Source organism: Takifugu flavidus, chromosome 1 (genome assembly GCF_003711565.1).
Source record: "Takifugu flavidus isolate HTHZ2018 chromosome 1, ASM371156v2, whole genome shotgun sequence".
In the NCBI taxonomy this organism is placed as follows: Eukaryota; Metazoa; Chordata; class Actinopteri; order Tetraodontiformes; family Tetraodontidae; genus Takifugu; species Takifugu flavidus.
In genome coordinates this window covers 15638161-15656980 of record NC_079520.1, presented here as the reverse complement: position 1 = coordinate 15656980, position 18820 = coordinate 15638161, and the positions used below count along the sequence as shown (strand labels likewise).

General features: G+C 46.3%; 3 protein-coding genes across 3 annotated transcripts; 1 reads left to right on the top strand and 2 right to left on the bottom strand.

Annotated features, from left to right (window-relative positions):
- Window positions 1-174: 174 nt before the first annotated feature.
- Window positions 175-8908, bottom strand: pde6c (phosphodiesterase 6C, cGMP-specific, cone, alpha prime). The gene is made up of 22 exons (XM_057028832.1): window positions 7114-8908; window positions 6575-6727; window positions 6175-6264; window positions 5939-6079; window positions 5794-5868; window positions 5643-5707; window positions 5437-5503; window positions 5126-5173; window positions 4746-4895; window positions 4456-4599; window positions 4222-4287; window positions 3955-4110; window positions 3712-3819; window positions 3501-3610; window positions 3331-3418; window positions 3149-3249; window positions 2913-3020; window positions 2768-2831; window positions 2594-2668; window positions 2418-2501; window positions 1803-1956; window positions 175-1721 (listed from the first exon to the last, which is right to left on the bottom strand). Exons 1-22 carry the CDS (start codon window positions 7579-7581, stop codon window positions 1681-1683), a joined length of 2556 nt encoding a protein of 851 aa, XP_056884812.1. The 5' UTR covers window positions 7582-8908; the 3' UTR covers window positions 175-1680.
- Window positions 8909-9157: 249 nt separating this feature from the next.
- rbp4 (retinol binding protein 4, plasma) lies at window positions 9158-11237 on the top strand. Its single transcript, XM_057028860.1, has 6 exons — window positions 9158-9299; window positions 9441-9546; window positions 9651-9787; window positions 9901-10007; window positions 10374-10586; window positions 10791-11237. The coding sequence occupies exons 2-6, from the start codon at window positions 9445-9447 to the stop codon at window positions 10808-10810; spliced, it is 579 nt and encodes a 192-aa protein (XP_056884840.1). The 5' UTR covers window positions 9158-9299; window positions 9441-9444; the 3' UTR covers window positions 10811-11237.
- Window positions 11238-11972: 735 nt separating this feature from the next.
- On the bottom strand, window positions 11973-17418 carry cep55l (centrosomal protein 55 like). Its single transcript, XM_057028842.1, has 12 exons — window positions 17292-17418; window positions 16660-16881; window positions 16425-16532; window positions 15656-15811; window positions 14719-14772; window positions 14380-14515; window positions 14032-14177; window positions 13770-13921; window positions 13517-13640; window positions 13351-13422; window positions 13138-13263; window positions 11973-13017 (listed from the first exon to the last, which is right to left on the bottom strand). The coding sequence occupies exons 2-12, from the start codon at window positions 16846-16848 to the stop codon at window positions 12808-12810; spliced, it is 1473 nt and encodes a 490-aa protein (XP_056884822.1). The 5' UTR covers window positions 16849-16881; window positions 17292-17418; the 3' UTR covers window positions 11973-12807.
- Between the last annotated feature and the right edge of the window lie 1402 nt (window positions 17419-18820).

Here is an 18820-nt window from a genome sequence, read left to right as displayed (position 1 = left end):
CACTGTATCAAGCAGGGATCAGAAACAATCCAGTGATCCTCTTTCCCCGAAGGCTCATCCAGCTTTGATGCCACTAAGATCTTTGCACGATATATGACACAGTTAAGACCAAGGCTTCCTGCTTAGAGCTCACTTTCAGTCCAACCTTCATGAGTTATAGATCAGGGCCAGGGGTGTGATTGCAGAGCAGGCTGGTCTTCAACCTCCATTTATTCGTTAATATTTCTGTACATTACATCTCTTGAAGTATGCATACAGTACAAGTCATACAGTGAATGATTGCACTCTAATGTGGGACAGCTGATGGAATAGAGAGTGCAGAAACAAAGGGCATTTTTGAAAGCGCTGGAGGTGTGGCCATCATGATGTTGCAGGAATACAGAGGTAAATTCACCTCTAAATCACAAACACATTCTTCACTCGCTTTTTTGGGAAACATCTAATGTGCAGTTTTAGCTCTAGCATTTATAGCGCCCCTCCCCCTGCTTTGCCACGAGCAACAGAGCAGGCATTTCCAGGTAGTCCCAAAGCCATTCTTATAGGATTAAGCTCCTTTGATCGATGCCCGGATGATTGGAGGAGATCCTGTTGTGTAACAGGAAGTTGTGCCTGGGATGCGGCTGAGCAGTTCACGACGGTTCACTGTGGGGGGGGCAACAGCCGTCTGCACGCACCGGCCGGCCTTTGGTCGCCTGCTGCCTCTTCTGTAAGAAGGCTACTTAAAGCCTAAAGCTGTGTGGATCTCCAACACTGGCTGACAATCAAGTGAAATCCCATCCGATCTTCTTGCTCCTCTGTGCCCTGTGTGTCTGACACGCCACTGATCTCCTCAGCAGAGGCTTCTTCATTACCTTTACACAAATTTATAGGTAAACTATATACATGTAAGTACATCCACAGGTAAAAGGGCTTCAGTTTGACTTGATAAGGGACTGAATCGTCTCTAAACACATGTCAGACCTCTTGTAGGTAGGTGAACATAAGGATAAAAGCTTACTGATGTTTTCCAGTGGACAATAAAACATTTCTATGAACATTTCTCCTCAATCTGTCAATAGTTCCAGTACAAAATAAATATGTATATATACTGTATATTTCATATTAAATGAACAACACCCTCAACTCACTGATGGTGCCTGAAGACGGAGAACATCAGCTCTTGTTTGTTTGGAGCACTGTAGATCGCTGTCATATCTCAAACTCTTTATGTAGCTTTTCACGGGCAAAAAACAACTAAAATGAGTGAATTAAGTGCAGAGTGCAGCCTACAGAAGCTGTGGCGTCTTCATGTAGCACCTTTCCTCAGCTATTCTAAAGTCTTTGTGCTGTCCGAGTAATGTGCTTTTAAACCGTGCGGGATGAGGTTCTATGAAAATTCAGTGCTTTTGTAATGTCCACTGTCATTTTTAAAGTCATTACATGGAGGATGTTTCAAACCCATCGCATCTTCACTGACCCAGCGTTAAAGCTCAGCAATGGTTCTGCTCTCACCTGCTGGGACAGCTAGGCCGAACCAAAGCCCTGGCCTGACTACTCTAGACTAAAGTTAGGCTGGACTGAATCAGGGCATAAAGAGATCAGACGGACCAAGTTAGCCTAAGATAGCACCCTAGTGGCTAGAATAGGCTAATGCGGTCTCCAGTAGTCCTAACAGCAGTTCAGCTCCAGAAGTACTGTAATTTAGCAGATGGTGCAGGTCTTTGACTTCCCTCCATCTCCAGCTGAGCACATGGAGAAGAAAAGAGACTTATGACTGACTTCTCAGCTCATCAATCCATGTCCTCAATGTTGTTTTATTTTACCTTTTTTGTTCTCCTGTTCCTCCAGTTTCTTCTTCTCGTCCTCGATGGCCTTTATCTTGGCTTCGTACACCTGAGCCAGCTCATTCCAGTGCGACCTGTTGTTGTTCAAACCATCAAACATTGGCTGGATCTCCTTGTGGAACCTTGAGAATTCCTATCAATGCAAAGGAAGACATATATGATAACGTGTCCACATCATCTGCAGCTGACCTGCCGGCACCCTCGTGGACGCTTCCGAGCTGAGAAACATGTCATTCCTCTCAGCTCACAGGCCCACAGGGTCACACGTACATTCTTCAGCTGATAACAGACGACTACTGACACCAATTACAGGTCCCGATGAGGGTTCAGCGGATCTATCTGCTGCTGTCTGAGCTACGATGGCTGAAACTTAAACCTCTCCGGCAAGGTCAAAAGATCCAAAAAATATCTGTATTACAGAGGAGCGAAACATGCTGTACCATGATCCTCTACTGTCACTCGCTCAGTTTGCATCTGGTGCATTGCTGACAATCAGACTACAGCTGGACTGTGATCGTTACTGCTCGATACGCCTCCATCGGGCCGGCTGACAGGTATTCAGACTTCATAATGAACACCAAAGCTGCTCATTACCTTGTACACAAAGGAGCACACAAAGTCGATGAAACCGCACTGCATCTTGGGCAGCTGCTCGGCGCAGTTCCTGTCCATCATGGGCTGGGGGTTGCAGAGGAAGAAGTGTGACGTGAGACACAATCCTGAGATGAAGAGAAGCCATAAAAAAGGAGGGGTGGAGGTGAGCTCCTTACAATCGGTTGTTGGTCCAGAACACTTCTCTCTAGGTCTCCTTGCTCCCAGAATTCAGCAGCCACCATCAGAGCCACCTGGAAATCAAACTTCTTATTTCTATGCATGCGCGGTCAAGAGGACTGTGGCTGATTGTATTGTTCCATCTTTGAGTGCTGTCTGTGAAGGTCGCCCACCTTGCTTTGTACCTCCCAGGGCTTGGTGATAGCCGACAAATCACAGCCTGTCATCATCATGGCCCTGCAAGGCAGAAATACATAGTTCCAGTGGATCAAGAACACCCAGCAGCTGTAGGATTTTATGCTGTAGTCGGAACCGTACATGACAATTTCCTTCCTGACGGGATTGTTGGAGATGTAGCCGATCGCTTCCTTCTCGTCTGTCATTGGCTCAGTGGCGTTCACGATATTCTGGAACATGGTTCTCTTTCTGCATGAGAGCAAGAGCGTCAGAAATTAGACGGACAGACACCGCCCAGCCCCGAAGGGCAGCTGCTTCGGTTTGGGGATAAATCAGCTGTTAGCAAAATGCTAACCTGAGAACTTGGAAGCACCTACTTGAAATATAGGGCCAAGTCGGTGGCGATAATGCAGACATCAAACAAGTGCTGCACATGCTCAAACTGGCGCTTCTGGAGGTTGCAAAAGATGTTCAAAACCTGCAGGAGGCAATGACAGGTGGTCAGAACGCATCTCCGTTGCCATTTAAGTTAAATTGTGTTCCCAGGAAGGTGCCATACCTCTTCACCCATCAGTGTTTTGCTGTACTCAAGGTGGTGCCTCTCCATGATGGACGTTCCATGAAGTTTAGCCAGAGGATGTGCACTCCTGCAAATAAAAATGAATTGAGCCAACAGGTAAGATACTGTCTGGGCGTTACAGTCATTTGTATTCGAAATCTTTGACTCGCTTTGTCTGGTAGAGGTTGTTGGTCCCTCTGTGGTCGATATCGTGGCAAAATGCGGCGGCCACCATAGCAAAGGCATCTAGATCTGAGTAGTACTTCCTCAGCTTCCCTGTCTGCGATCAAACAGCCGTGGTGTCACACACAGGTATAAAAAAGTGGTAAATTTGTCATCTGCGTGAGATTTGATGTGGTGTGCTTGAGATGCAGGCATCACCTGCAGAAGGCAGAACATGGTGTGGCCCACGTTGAAGCCATGCCTCCAGTTGTGATAGGTGATAGCACGGTAACCCTTCCTCACTGTGTACATCCACCTGGTCAGAGTCTGTGTTGCAAAGAAAGGGGGGAAAAAGCAGAGAAGAGCTGCTTGTGTCATCTTCAAGGCCAAAAGGTACAAACGCAGCACAGCCACATCGCTAATTTGGGAAGCTAACGCTTTTCTCTAATGTTGATGGCTCACTTCTGCTGGAACTTTAAATTTCTCAACCACTCCGAGCTCAAAGAACATGCGAATGCCAGCTTTGATGAGGTCAAACTCTGAGACCGGGAAGTCGCTGAAGGCAAACGAGTAGAGATTCTCTCCGTTGATGTTGTCAGACGGGGGGCAAGTTGATTTCTGAACAGAAAGAGTGCAATTTGCACAGAAGAGACATGAGTTAAGCTGGTCAACAATAACGTTGTTACAATAACTGCACTAAAAGGGTCGTATCTTTTCACACAAACACACCAGTAGTTTGTACATCTCTTTCTGGTCACAGTCCTCAGGCTCTGCATCAAACTTCTCTTTGGTGTTCTGGGGATAAACGAGAGAACCGTAGTTTAATTGATCGGCATCAATTAGAGACAAATATTCCTGCCTGTCCAGGCTGATTAGACTCTTCTGTCTACATCGTCTCATATCTCTTTGCTGCCTCGAGGTAGCAGCTTTTGGCGGCGGCGTGAAGCAGGGCTCAGTACTGACCAGGATGGACTGCAGCTCGTCGCTGGTGCATTTCGTCTGGTACATGAGCATCTCCTGTGCGATGTCTTTCCTATGTTCCATACGATTCAGCCTGTCGTAGGTGTCACAGTTCAACACAGACCAACCTAAGAACTGCGTCAGGGCCTGAGATGAAAAACAAAAACAATAACAACAATAATGAGAGAGGAGACGAGCCATTAGCTGCAACGCCCGTGGTTGCTTGGCATCAACTCAAGGTAATTTAACGCCTTAACCGCTCATTACCATGCATGAATTAACACATCTCTGACCTCGGTAATCTGCTCATCGTGCTCATCAAACGGTTTCCCGTCCTTCCTGTTGAAGAAGGTTGCGATGCCCACGATCTCTTCCTTCTTATTGACAATGGGCAGCGACAGCACGTTCTTGATGATAAAGCCCGTCTCGTCCACCGCCTCTTTCTAAATGAGGTGAAAATAAACGTTCCACGTGCAGTCGTGTTTGAACCACTGTTGTGCTTGATTCTCTCAATGTAAACAGAGTAAGTGCAGCATGGGGAGCTCCCACTGTTAATCCATTAAACAGCTGGGAGAAAATCACTATCTCACTGAGATTACATCAATAATTGAGTGATAATCAGATGGCTGCACGTATGAAATCAATAAATGCAAATGCAGTGAATGGTTATTACCTGGAAAGCGAAGAAATCGTCCGCAGCCACGTTCATCATGTTGCAGATCTGCAGACGGACACGAAAGCAGGTTTATCAAACGTCATGTATAAAAATAACAGAAGATATTTACATTTATGTGCTCTTTGTTTCCGTAATAACATGTCCAGCCCACACAGGGACCCCTCTAGCAACAGTTTGAGACTTCCTGACAATGAACAAACGGATATCTTGCGCTCATGCTCTCATCTCGCCTGTCCTGCATCACTCTTGTAGCATTTTCCGGATATCTGTTAGAAGGAACTACCCTGCTGCAGCCTGGAAACACTTACAAAGCCGTTCTCTGCAACGTAGGTGGGCAGGCCACTGATGAGAGCCCAGTGGTCAGCAGGTGGACCCCTGAGAAGAGTCAGACAGAGGGGTGTTATGGAGGTCCAGCAACAGCGAGAATGGTTTAATACTGTCATAAAATATATCGATTTTTAGATCCAAAGCAGCTGAAATCAGTCTGAGTTCAGGAGAGTTAAAGGCAGCTCACGGGATGACTTTGATTTCCTCTTTGCCCTCCAGGAGGTAGTCAATGATCTTGTAAAAGATGACTTCCTGTTTACAAAAAAGAAGGACTGAGCACGCTCGAGCTGTGTCAGATATTACAAAGTTAAAAGGAGGAGAGACGACGAGCTGGGTACCCTGCCGTCTGGTGTTTTAGGGCCTTTGTACGGTTCCACATCTCCCAGTTTTATCGGCCATTCATCATAGAATTCCTGCGAACAGAACGGAATCATCAGTGACTCCAGCACATGTGCGGAATTGAATGTAGTTCCCAAAACCAACCTTCTCTTTGGTCATGTCCAGCAAGCCCACTGAGTAGCGTTCACACTGCAGGTAAGTCCTGACGGTGTAGAGCGCCTTGTGGAACTGTCGCTCGATGTCTGTCAGCTCTTCAAACACCTTACTGGCCGACCAGAGCAGCACCTGAAGGAAGAAACAACCCGAGCTGGTGATGAAGAGCGTGGCGGCGGCGGCGGCGGCAGAGAGCCTGAGCGCACCATGACTGCAAGGGGGTTTACCTGACTGCGCCTGGACTCCACGTTGAACATGTAGGCCGTGTGATGCTGCAGGGTGATGACTTGAGCAAAGTTCATGTACTTCTGGAAGAGCTACGGACCAAAGAAGATTCCAGGTTTGATTGACAGGTGGCAGCAGATTTGCCTCTTATTCTCTCACTCAAAGCAAGGAAGGTAAAATGCCCCCCCAAAATATCTGTGGTGGTGCGAAAACTGATATTTTTAGTTAGGTCTAAACAACATCAGAGGTTTATTCAAGCAGAAGAAAAGAAATTCCAGACAGAATTCCTTTAAAATTTTGTTTCTTTCAGCATTTTAAGAGGACAAAGTCTTAATGTTGATACATTCCACTATAAAACGGGACGCTACCTTCGAGGCGTGGTATGAACTCGTGCATCTTTACCTGGTCGTCCTCTGCAGTGAACGCATCAGCTCCTATTTTGTTCAGTGCCATGACAACGCCAATGCACTCTTTATCAACCACCATGGGGTACGCGAGCATGCATTTTGTCTTGTATCCAGTCTGTTTGTCCACAAAGTCACTGAACTTTTTACTCTGTTTACAAAAAAAGAAGAGACAGGCCATCGATAGATTAACACAGAACAGCCTTAGAGAACTGGTCAGATTCAGAGTTGCTGTTACCGGTACTTTAACTCACATTTGTGCCGTAAGAATCCCCCTCTGACCCAACATTGACTTAACATGCTGAATCATATTATAAAACAATGGTTGGGTGTAGCCTGTGGCAACATCACTTCCTAATTTATGCCGTGGTGGGAAAGGGGGATTGAATTCTGATTCAACCCAGATTTATTCTATATACTTTATGAGTAGGTAAATATAAAGTGGGGTCGTATTTGCTATTTTCGTAGAGTTTGTAAATCCACTTATGGACCTAATGGGAGGAAAACTACGTGTCTACATCAGGTGCTATATCTCACCGCAGAGACGTCTGGGACGTTTTGCGGTTTTTTAGATTGCGCGGTGTGACCCACGATGCCCATCTCCAGCGGGAACACGATCTCGGTCTGCGGGTCAACCAGGTTCGCCTCGAATTTGGACGTGGGCGTGACGTCAAAGAGGCAAGTGGTGAGTTCTGGCGTTCCATTTCGGCCCCTGCACTGGAAGTAGCTGAGCCTGTCGGCCTGGATGATGAGGCCGACCCTCTGCAGGACCTTGTGCAGGCACTGCTCCATGTTGCCCGGCTTCTGCAGCTCCTGCACCAGCTCCATGATGAGACCGGCCTCGAGGACGCAGTTGATCTCTTTGAACGAAGCAGTGTCTTTGATGTCGAGAGGCGCGCTGAAGGCGGCGGCCAGCGCCTCCGCGCGCACCTTCTTGTCGAAGTATTCTTTGGCGAACTGCGGATTGTTCTCCAAGTATTTCTCCACGCTGGCTTTGTCTGCCATGTTGAAGTGAAGTGTGGTTCTGCTATTCCCGCGCTATTGTTAAATCAAGCACATGTGGGGACGGACGAGCGGAGCTGGAAAGGGAGAGCTGGATCAGGGGCGTGCGGTGGCGCAGAGCAGCATCCTCCTGCGCGGTCCCCGAGCGAGTCTAACGCGTCCCGTGTCCACGGAGCGAAAGGACGGGACAGGAATGCGGCTTAGAGGCTGAAAGGATCAAACTGGCCGCTAATTAATGTGACGTCATGACATTAAAAGCCCTGCTTTAAGCGCCCTTAACCCCCTAAATCCCAGCGGTGATCAGTAATGGTGATGGAGGGAGGCAGGAGAGAGGGAGACCTTTCAGGTCAAGAATGCTGAGATGACAGAACTCAGAGGTCGGAAATGGGGATCCGATGTCAAAGTCTTCTGGGGGTTCGTGTGTTCTGTCCAGTACATGAAACGGTGGCTTTCCAGGTCCATCAGCTACCAGGCTGGAGCAGCTATTTATTGATGCTCACACACTAATCTGCCAATTAAACATGTAATTAAACATCTAATCCTGAGAAACAGGGAGACGTTTTCACCTCTCCCGGCCATAAATAGACTGTTGCTCTGTCAGCTTCGGTTGTATGTAAATGGAGTCGCTCTTTAGCATGACGGTTCTCTCAGTTAATGTGTGGGCCTACGGTCAGTCCAGCACCACCATGGACGCACCAGGCCCAGAACTAGAAATTACCCACTTAGTTAAATTTGGATGTCTGAGAACAAGGTCCTAATCAAAGTTGGTTGGCTATATTTGACAGCACACACACACACACACACACTCACACACACACACACTGTCTGGTTGGCAAGACAATGAGTTCCCTCCTTATTTTGCACCGCAGGGATTAAGCCCAGAGGAAGAGCTGAAAAAGAAGACAGGAAAATGTCCGCCAGTTGAGTCAGTTGTGATGCTGCAGTTTTGGGTAGTGCAGATTTTTGATTGGGTGATAGGAGACTGAGTAAAAAAAAATACCCAAATCGGAGTGTTAGTAAAGTCAGATTTCACTGTGGGGTCTCCTTTAACCTTCAGTGGTCCTGATTTTCACAGGCTGTCACAATCCCGTTCCTCCTCTCTGGAAAATTGTTGTTTTGAAAGTGCAAAGGCAGAGAGAGCGGTCCCCGATCAATGGCCTCAGTGACAACAAAGCCTCTCAAACAAAAAACAGCATTCAGTTTCCGCACCTGATTATTCCGAACCTGCAGACTTTGTGCTCAGATTAAATATTTGTCTACCTCCACGTTGCATTGATTGCTCTGTGTTGTGAGTGGACTTGAGCACTTTGTACGACTGATAGGACCACCCTGACACCGCCACCAGTCCACAGCTGACAAAATAACATTGACTGTGTCGGGGGGACGTGTGGAACGACCCGTAATCATGTCCTCAAACTAAAAATTCAAACTTTATTCTCAGAGCGATAATGGACGGTGGTTCCCTGGAAGACAGGCTGGATCTCTCAGGTGCTCCAGATGATGTGGAGGGACAGAGGATCCAATGTCCTCAACACGCAATAAGACAGGGGGGCTCCTGTTACGTAACTGTTTGATGTCCAATGGATTGAAAGCTAGCCGTGGTGTTTCGCAGGGGAGGGTCAGATCTGTAGAAATTATTGCGCAACCGATGTGGTGTATATAAAAACAGGGCTTGAGGACACACCAGAGGATCTTTGAGCTGTCTGTCCTCTGATAACCAGGTATGTGCTCTTGATGCTTGAACGATCTGATTATGGCATTCTGAGATACCGAAATACTACAATTGTGGACATTTTTCCTTTTCTCTGACTGTCCTGCCATTGCCCTCCCATGGTTTGTGCCCTTCTCTCTCTCCTCTGAAGTGAAATGCTGTGGTACACGGTGACCCTCTGCCTCCTGGCTGTGTCCTGGGCTCAGGACTGCCAGGTGGCCAACATCCAGGTCATGCAGAACTTTGACAAGACCAGGGTAAGTGGGAAGCTTCACCAGATAATCTCCATGCTTGGTTCCTTTGTGTTATTACATAAAATACTCAGATCCTGGTCTGCCTGGCTGGGCTCTTCCTCTCCTAGTACGCAGGGACATGGTACGCTGTGGCAAAGAAGGACCCGCTAGGCTTGTTCTTACTTGATAACGTGGTGGCCAACATTTTCATTGATGAAAATGGCTACATGAATGCGACAGCTGAGGGTAGAGTCGTCATCCTCAAGTGAGTTGCTCCTCTGCCCAAACACACATGCATGCACCCCCCCCCCCCCCCCCCACCCCCCCCCACTCCCTTCCTCCATCCATGTCATGATTTCACCTTTCTTTGGCCTCAAGCAACTGGGAAATGTGCGCGCACATGTTCGGCACCTTCGAGGACACAACTGACCCTGCCAAGTTCAAGATGAGATACTGGGGCGTCGCATCCTACCTGCAGACCGGCTGTGAGTTTATACGCAGCAGCGACAGGACCCCGGTTGACTTAATACAGGCGACACAATGGCACACAGAGCTGGAAGGGAGTCCGTCTCACTGCCGACCTTTAGACGAATGTTGATTCAATTTATTCATCAAGCGGGGCTCTTGGTTTTTCGGTGACCTTGACTGGAATAGCGTGTTCTCGTCTTTATTGTCCACGTAGAGCCTCAGTTATTGATGCTAACAAGTGAGACCAATCTGTGCAGGGACACATGTTTCAGTCGAAGCATGAGAAGTAAAAGAAAAAAATGGAGCGCTGATTCTATCAACACAGCTATGAGATAAAATCTCCCTGTTTGCTTCTCATGTTCCAACATCTTTCCCTCTCACAGACGACGACCACTGGGTGATCGACACCGACTATGACAACTACGCCGTCCACTACTCCTGCAGACAGGTGGACGACGACGGCACGTGTCTGGACAGCTACTCCTTTATATTCTCGCGCCACCTGACCGGCCTGAGGGCCGAGGATCTGCCCATCGTCCAGCAGAAGAAGTCACACCTCTGCCTGCAGAACAAATACAGGCGTGTTAGCCACAACGGTGAGACCAAAGCAAAGTTCATTTCATTATGAAAGGGCCTATTGATCGCGGCGTTTCATAGCCGACATCACTGATTCGGCGAGATACCGAGTCAATGATTTACCCCAGTTATTAAACCTGCTGCATTCGGACTTGTTCTCGTGTGAAATAATCCGTCTTTTCACACAGATTTTGTGTTTTTTTTCTTCCCTCTTTTGCTTGCAGGCTTCTGTATCAGCAAATGATCTGTTTACACTCGGAAAAGAAGAAGTCCCCCCCCCCCCCCACAGGGAGCAGGCACCCTTCTTCTGCTCATGAACTTTTCCCTGCTGAGCTCTTCTCTGCTCCGTTCCATTTGTCTCCCTAAGCTGAAAAATGGGGCTCCCAGAATAAACAAATAAAGCGAAAAACACAAACTGTTGCAATCAAAAGAGAAAGATGACTGTCGTCACCCGGGCTGGTGCCAAAAGGATCTCGTGCAAACCTTTCATTGTGAAAATGGCAGATTTTAGGGCAAGTTGAAGAAAATTGAAGAAAAAAGAAAATCCCCCTCAGCTGACCTCTGTGGAAAACAGGCCTCTGGCAGTGGTTCCGGGTGATTTGGTGGGGAAATGATGCGCTACGGGGCTTATAAGTTATAAACTCTTTTTGAAAATAAGACATTCACGCCAGTGTTGGGTCATTCTGTTTTTTCTATCACCTTCAAGTGTCCTTGGAATAAAATAAGACACCGCTGTTGCATACAGAGAACTCTGTTTTAGTTCTATATTTGCTCGGCCGGGCTGCACGGCGGCTGCCCAGGGGCACGCTCGCACGGTGTTCAGGGCTTGTGTGTGTGTGTGTGTGTCCTGTCCGGGTGTCTTCTGCAAGAAGCCCGTTGAGCAATAAGATGTAGTAAACATAAGTCTATTTGACAACAGAGGGACGCGTCTACGTGTGCATCACATTGACTGATGTAACTCGGCTGAAAGTTCATCTTTGTTGCTGTGAAAACAGATTCTCTCTCAAACACAACCAGCAGATTCACTGCTTTGGCTTTTGTTGGCCCGTGGCTCTGATTTCTTAAATGAAATGTCCCGATAGCTTAGACGATCCCCCCCACCTTTAAATGGCTCAGCAGCGAGTAATTTTGTCAATCCAAGGATTAAATGTAGCCTCAAGAATCCAGAAAATGCCCCTGGAACACAAACAAATTGGAATATACAAGACAGAGATCAGAGGCTTCAGTGCAGTTAACCACCAATAAAACCTCAACTTTTTATTTTTATTTTCCACAGCCTGTGTGGATTCCAGCAGATTAAAAGGAAGACTGTGTGTGATCAGAATTCACTGACGCAGTACAGAGCAACCGTAATTAAAAGTGGAACCAAGTGAAAACCTGTCAGCTATCACAAGTCTGTACTCATATGCATTGGATGAGATCTTTATTGTGTACTTTGTACAGTACAGTGCATGAGAAAACAACAACACATGATTAGTTACAGGGAAAGCATCGCCCCAAATGAATTTTTGGTTGATTAATTTTAAAAAAACAAACAGCGCCATGTTGTCTGTCTGCTTAAGTCCATCCTGTCACTGTATGGAGGCACCGTTCCGTTACCAAGTGGAACTTAGCTAATTCCCTGCCTTAAATAGTTCAGTACAAGGAATTAACTCAATCTCATTCCAGCCTCACCTGGCTGGATTGAAAAGTCAAGGTGGTGATGGAGTGAAAGTCTGTTGGAGTCTAGGCCCAAGATTTTTGTTTACCAAAGAATAAAAGAGACACTTATTTAACACACACACACACACACACACACCGGAGAATAAATACAAGAATAAAAATTCATCAAGTACGCTCAAAGACATAAGAACCTCATCTGAAAATAAAAATGTTCAAATTCCACAAAAATGAAGAGTACATGATCATAATGGATCACAGCAGTGATGGAAAAACAACACTGGTCGCAGATAGAGAAAGAGCTCAAACACCAAATATGCAGCACAGAAAATCCCTTCTCCTCTATGTTAAACAGGCAATAAGAAGACTTCGAATCCCACCGCAGGACTCCCACTCCATGCTGCAGAAACAACGGCATGTGTTACTGTGGCAGCGGGAGAACCAGCGCATTCATCACGATTACTGAGGGACGCAAACATTTAGATCCAGTGATCATTCTGACAGCAGGGGAACTTTAGTCCCAGCCACTTTGCATTTTAATCAGCTTTTGGAAATTGAAGCTGAGAAGTACTTTGTTCTGACTCAAGCTAAGCAGAAGTCGATGTGTGCCAGAAGCTCCCTGTGGCGGCTGGTGGGATAGCTGGTGCGACACTTTGGACATTCCAGGAAGCTCTCGTCCAAAATGCTGGAGACCTTAGACGGAGACGAGGGGTCACACGGGTCGCCGATGGCCAGGCGCTCAAACTCCACGCTGTACGAGCTGGGCTCTGAGAACTGGCTGTTTGTCTGTTTCTAAATCATAAAAAAACAGCTAATTCAGCTTTCATTGTTAATTTAATTTGCCCCCCCCCACCACCTCTTTAGCAGCACAGGTTCAAAAACCAGCAGTTTACGTGCTGCAGACGCACTTACAGCAGACTCCAGTTTAGAAATCTGCTCCCGGGCCTTGCGGAGCTCCTTCAGCACTTTCTGTAACTGGTGCTGCATATTGTGACGGTCCAGCTTCTCATTCTCAAAGTCCTTGGTGGACAGCAGAATCTGGAGGGAGGCGAGAGCCCGAAACTCTTTGGTTCTCAAACGTGGAGACACGTCACCGCTCTGAGATCAATCAGAATCCGGAATTACCTGTTGCTCCAGAGCTGCAGTTCTCCTCTGCTCCTCGCTTTGCTTCAGGAGAGACCTCTGCAGCTGATTCACCTGTGTGAGAGAGAGAGAGCGGCCAGGATTCGTTATGCACTTTGTGTTGAGGAGATCATCAAGACGCTGCGTTTTGGGGAGGGAGTCGTGGCACCTCCTGTAGAAGTTCAGCACATCTCTTCTTCTTCTCCTCCAACCTGACGCCCATGGCCTCCAGTTCCATCCTCATCTTCTCCTCTCGCTCGGACGACGACTTCCTCTCCTCGCACAACTCACGTCTGGGGGGGAAACATCAATAAGGACATTTCATTTTTATTCTTCCAGCCCATTTGCAGCCTGATGTCACTCTTGTGAACTCGTGAACTGAGCTGATGCTCCTTCTGATTCCTGATGAAGCCCTGATTTACCGACTGCTGAGTCGCTCTGCCTGCAGCAGCATTTTGGCTTCCTCCAGCTCGTCACACTTGTCCTCGTACTTCCTCTGCTGTGTCGAGAGCTGCTGCTGCAGCCTGGCGACCTGCTGCTTCTGCGACTCCAGCTCAGCCCGAGCGTTCGAGCTCTGAGGAGCAGAGGGAGAAGCCATTTCCTCCAGCATTTGGTGCAAGAAATGACTCAGCGCTGAAGCTGGAGCAGAGTAATAATAAAGGATTGCACACTGAGAGCGTTCACCTGTTCCCTCTGCATTTTCAGCTCCTGCTGGGCTTTGCCGACTTGATCTTTCTGGCTTTCCAGGTCTTTCTGCGCCCCCAACAGCAGCTGCTCGTAGTGGCTCTTCACCAGAGCGTCCTTTTCTGATGAACTGGCAGCTGCTGCAGCTGCGCGACATGTTAGGAAGCACATGAATGAACTCTCCATCCAACCGAGTTAAACAAACATGCGAAATGGGAGGAATGGAGCGTCACATAGCCTTCGCTGGAGTAGATAAGATAAAACCAAAACACTGAATAAAACAGCAGGAGCGATGCTTTCTGCACCCCAGTGCTGAATTCCAATGAATTGACCCTTTCATGCTCCCACCATCTGCGGCGTCCTCCCTCTTGCTTTGTTGTTGCTTGGCCTGCTGCTCCAACTCCATCAGCCGAGTCAGGACCGACTGGACGTAGGCCTCTCTCTGCTGGTCGTACGTCAGCCACTGCTGGTTCTTCTCAAGAGCCTGGTGTGAATAAATATTGAGAAGCTTAAGTCATTCACCGGGCCCTGAGCGGCACATCAGGGCTCCACCAATATATGCTGTGGCTAATGTATTCCGTTCAGATCGTCTTTCAAATGCTAAAACTGTCGGGACCTTTTGCAAATAAATTCAAGGCCCCCAGCAAAAAAAACAAAACAAATCCAAACATTTCTGAATAGACTCACATCTCTCAGCTGATCCTGTAACAAAACCAACTCGGCAGGAGGTGCTTGTCCATTCTGAGGAAAGGATATGAAAAAAGCAAAAACGAAAAATAGTCAGTCATAACGTCACCAGCGAGTGATGGTTATGTTTGACCTTGGGTCAGTTCCTTGACAGCCATCCCTAGAAGACATTCATCTCATAATTCTATGACCCTCAACACATCTGATCCCACCTGGCTACAATCAGCTCTGTGTTAAGGCCCAGTGAGCTTCAGACACATATCATGAGCTTGTCAACTTTTTTCAAGCGGATTTAAGTGCATGTCCCATCGGCTGAGCCTGCTAATAGCTTTTGTGAAGCCAACGACAGGGAGATGGCTGATTCAGGGTCTGTTATGCAGATTATGCAGCTAAGCCAAGGTCTTAAAAAATGGCATCCCTAGAAAATGTATTCCTAGAAAATGACCATAGTAGAGAAATATGAGGAAAGTCTTTTGCACAGTCACTTCAGAAGGGCCAAAGCAGACTCTGCATGGTATAAATACTTCCATTTAAATGCAGTTAAAGGATGGATTCACAGCATTTATATTCACTGAGGACTTCCAGTTTACTTCCTGACCTTTAAGCGAACCAACAACAACAAATGCAAATGTAAGCCGACTGGACGTTTCTTGGGAAATGTACAGGTTTTGAAAACCAAGCCTTATTCTTTAAGAGGACAATGCAGACATTTAGTGAACGGCTCCGGGGTTAAAACTGAGGTCACACGATGCCACCTAGAGGACAAATATGGGATTACAAGACTGATTTGAATTCACTTTTACAGATATTTCCCTTGAATTGGATTGATAATATAAGGTGCAGCACAATAAGCCATTTTTAAAATACATTCTTAAATGTGGACGGTAGCTCAAACCTTCTCTCACACAGGTGTAGTGCTATTATGTGTTTGACCTACCGTCGCCTGTGTTTCTAGGGATTTGCACCGTGCAGAGACAGTACTGAGCTGGTTTTTTAAATTCTCTGTCTCCTGTGACAAGTTCTGGAACAACAGGTCTCTCTGCTCAGCCTCCTTCTTTCTCTGCTCCAGCTGGGCCTGCAGCGACGCCACCACCTGAAGTGCACAGTCATTTGGGACAAACTGCATCAACCTAATTTCTCTTTAAAGATGAGCTGCTGCGCACAGGCTGAATGCAGAGAATTTTTTTGCCCCTTTCCAGGAAATGATCTGCTCCCCGCACATGCTAATGAGGAAGAGGCAAGACTGATTAAATCACGGCACACATTCAAAATGTCAAATAGCTGATGTTCCATTTGCCAGCGTGCCATTTCCAACTATTAGTCATTCTGATTAACCCAAATTAGAAAATGATTTCTGCACCAACAGAGCAAGATTTGACAGAGATATGAACTAGTAACAGATAGCATCAACTATTCCACCAGCCTCCGACAGCCTGCAAAAGGGCACAAAAAAGAACATGCAGAAATACTACAAAAGAAAGGAGTTGCCATTTATCTCCAAACTGTGACAACTTTGACAGGAAGTCGAGCAGCTCCCCACCACCACGTGAGAATCATCAGCGGCCTACGATACAGGCCCGCAATACAATAATGTAGCCGTAGAGACACGCATGTGGGTGCCAAAACCTACATAGATCTTAACCCTTTGGTCAAGTGTAAATTTCATTTTATTCAGCACATCGTTGGAGTGATATTTCCGTGCATACCTCTCCTCCACGGGCTGTCAGCTGCTGTCTCAAGGTTTCCAGTTCCTGCTCCTTAACAAGCAGCTGTTGGTTGTTTCTCTCTCGCAGCGTCTCGAGGGAAAGAATCCTCTGCAACCAACATCACACGCCACGCAGAAATTACAAAGCAAGCAAGGCGCAGTCAGACAGGCTACGTGTTCTGCAGGCAACCCAAAAAATCTTCAACACGACAGACAGGACAGGCCCTCCCTTTTACCTCCAGCAGCTTGCTTTTGTCGGAGCTGGGCGACCTGACGTGCCGTCTGGTCACTTCATCAATCTTTCTCCGGAGGTGAGCGTTCTCCTGTTTGAGTCTCTCCAGCTCTGCCTCGGCCTTGGAGACAGAGTTGCTGGATTTGAAGCCCAGCCTGGTGGCGAGGTTCTCTTTAGCACCTTTGGAGGTCATGGCTGCTTCACTGGTGCCACCCAGAAGAAAGAACTCCACAAAGAAAAGGACACTTCACCAGGACAACCACGGTGACACATTTAAGTACACAGATAGATACTTACACATGTCAAAGTTTAAATCTAGTCACGTTGTGCAAGGCCTCAATGCCGCAATTTGAGTTAAAACAAAAATAAATATAAAATAAATATTTAGCTGTATGGTGAAATACCCCAGTATTTCCGTAACTATGGTCACTTTATTACTATTTTCCTGGTAAAAACTTTTTTGTCCTATGTAACTTAACAAAACTAACTCTTTGGATCCTAACACTTGCATACAAACAAATAAGGTTACAGCTTTTAAGCAGTTCTTTATTTTGTTATTTGTAAAACGCAATAATCGACACAATGACGACTAAAACTGAGTATTTACTCGATAAAGACAAAGTGTTTTCTACTTACAAAGCAGCCAGATTAAACTCCTCTTTCTTTGACACAAGTCGAAACAAACGCTTTCGTTTCCTGAAGTTTGAATCAGAGCGCCATGACGTCACCTCCGGTTGCGGGTGCGATAGTTTATTCAGATCGGCGTGTCTGAGTGTAGGCGGTGCAGGGTTTTTTAAAGTTCTCTAAGAGAACTTCTCTTCATCATTTATGTAATACCATGATGATATACTGTTGACTCATGTGTTGCGTTGTGTTTTGAACAATCAGTAGGATTTGTTTTAGCGCTTTCTGTTCTCTAAAGACTCGTTTATCACTTGCTCCGAACACGCAGGTACAGTCAATTCAACGTACAGCGGGGGAGATGGAGGTTGCCCAACAGGTCTGATCTCCTAACAAGTGCGGCTCGAAAAGATGCATGAAAAGCAAAAGTCAAATGGGTGAAACAATGCTCCATCCTACCTGGGGAGGTCTGCAACACCTGAATCAAAGGCTGAAAGATCAAAGGTGAACTGGAATAACTGAACTGGCATCTTCTATTCCTCCGTGTTACAGGAGAGATAACTGAGAAATCGGTGCAGGGCAATCTCTCATTGTTACAGTTGAAGTTTTGTCTTGAAAACGGAAGCAGCAAACATTCAACAGCCTTGAGCAACAGCTTTTATTTTTCACATTGCAGAAATAATTGTAGTTTCTAGTCAGACTGCAGGCCAAGAAAACACTTCAGTTTTCAACAGCATTGCTCAACCAACAATGTGCTGCCATAGCAACCTCTAATGATGTCATTTTCTTTAAGATAAAAATGATCATCTGATCCATCTTAAAGTACTTTTCTTTCCTAAAATCATAAGCCCAGATAGTGACCTCAACGTGGGAAATTGTTTTTGTTTGAAAAATGCTTAAAATAAAAAAGAATAGATTTTCAGTTTTTAAATGCTTTTAAACTGTCAAAGGACTAATTTCAACTGGGCTCAGGTGTATATGGAATATTTGGAGAATTGTATTTTCCCTACGAGGGCAATAAAGGACTAAACTGTGGCCACATACTGTCAGAACAAATGCTGCTTTTGAATAAATGAAATAAAGATCTGGTGAGTCTGCCTGTGAGCAAAGTATCCCTTGTTTAATATCAGTGTGTAATTAGCATAACACAATGACTATGACATCCAAATATTCCATTCCAACACTTCCATTTAATAGACACAACACACCGTTTAAATAAGTGGCTCATGTACAATAGACAGAACATATTCTCAGCTGTTTGTATCACATGCTTGAATAAAGGCACAACAATATCTTATATATCTATTATTATTTATGCCACTTCTGCGATGTGTACAAGGAGCTAATTGTGCTAGCCATGATCATGAAGTGGTTTCTACTGTGTGGATTAAGGATTAGATTAGAGAAGACAAGATTTAGCTATCGCACAATGGGTTCCACCTCTCAGACTTCAGACTTCCTCTTACCTCGTCTCAGATGCATCTGCAGAGTCACAGATTCTTTTCAGCCTCGAAATGACATAAAGGCCGTGAACTGTGTTTCAT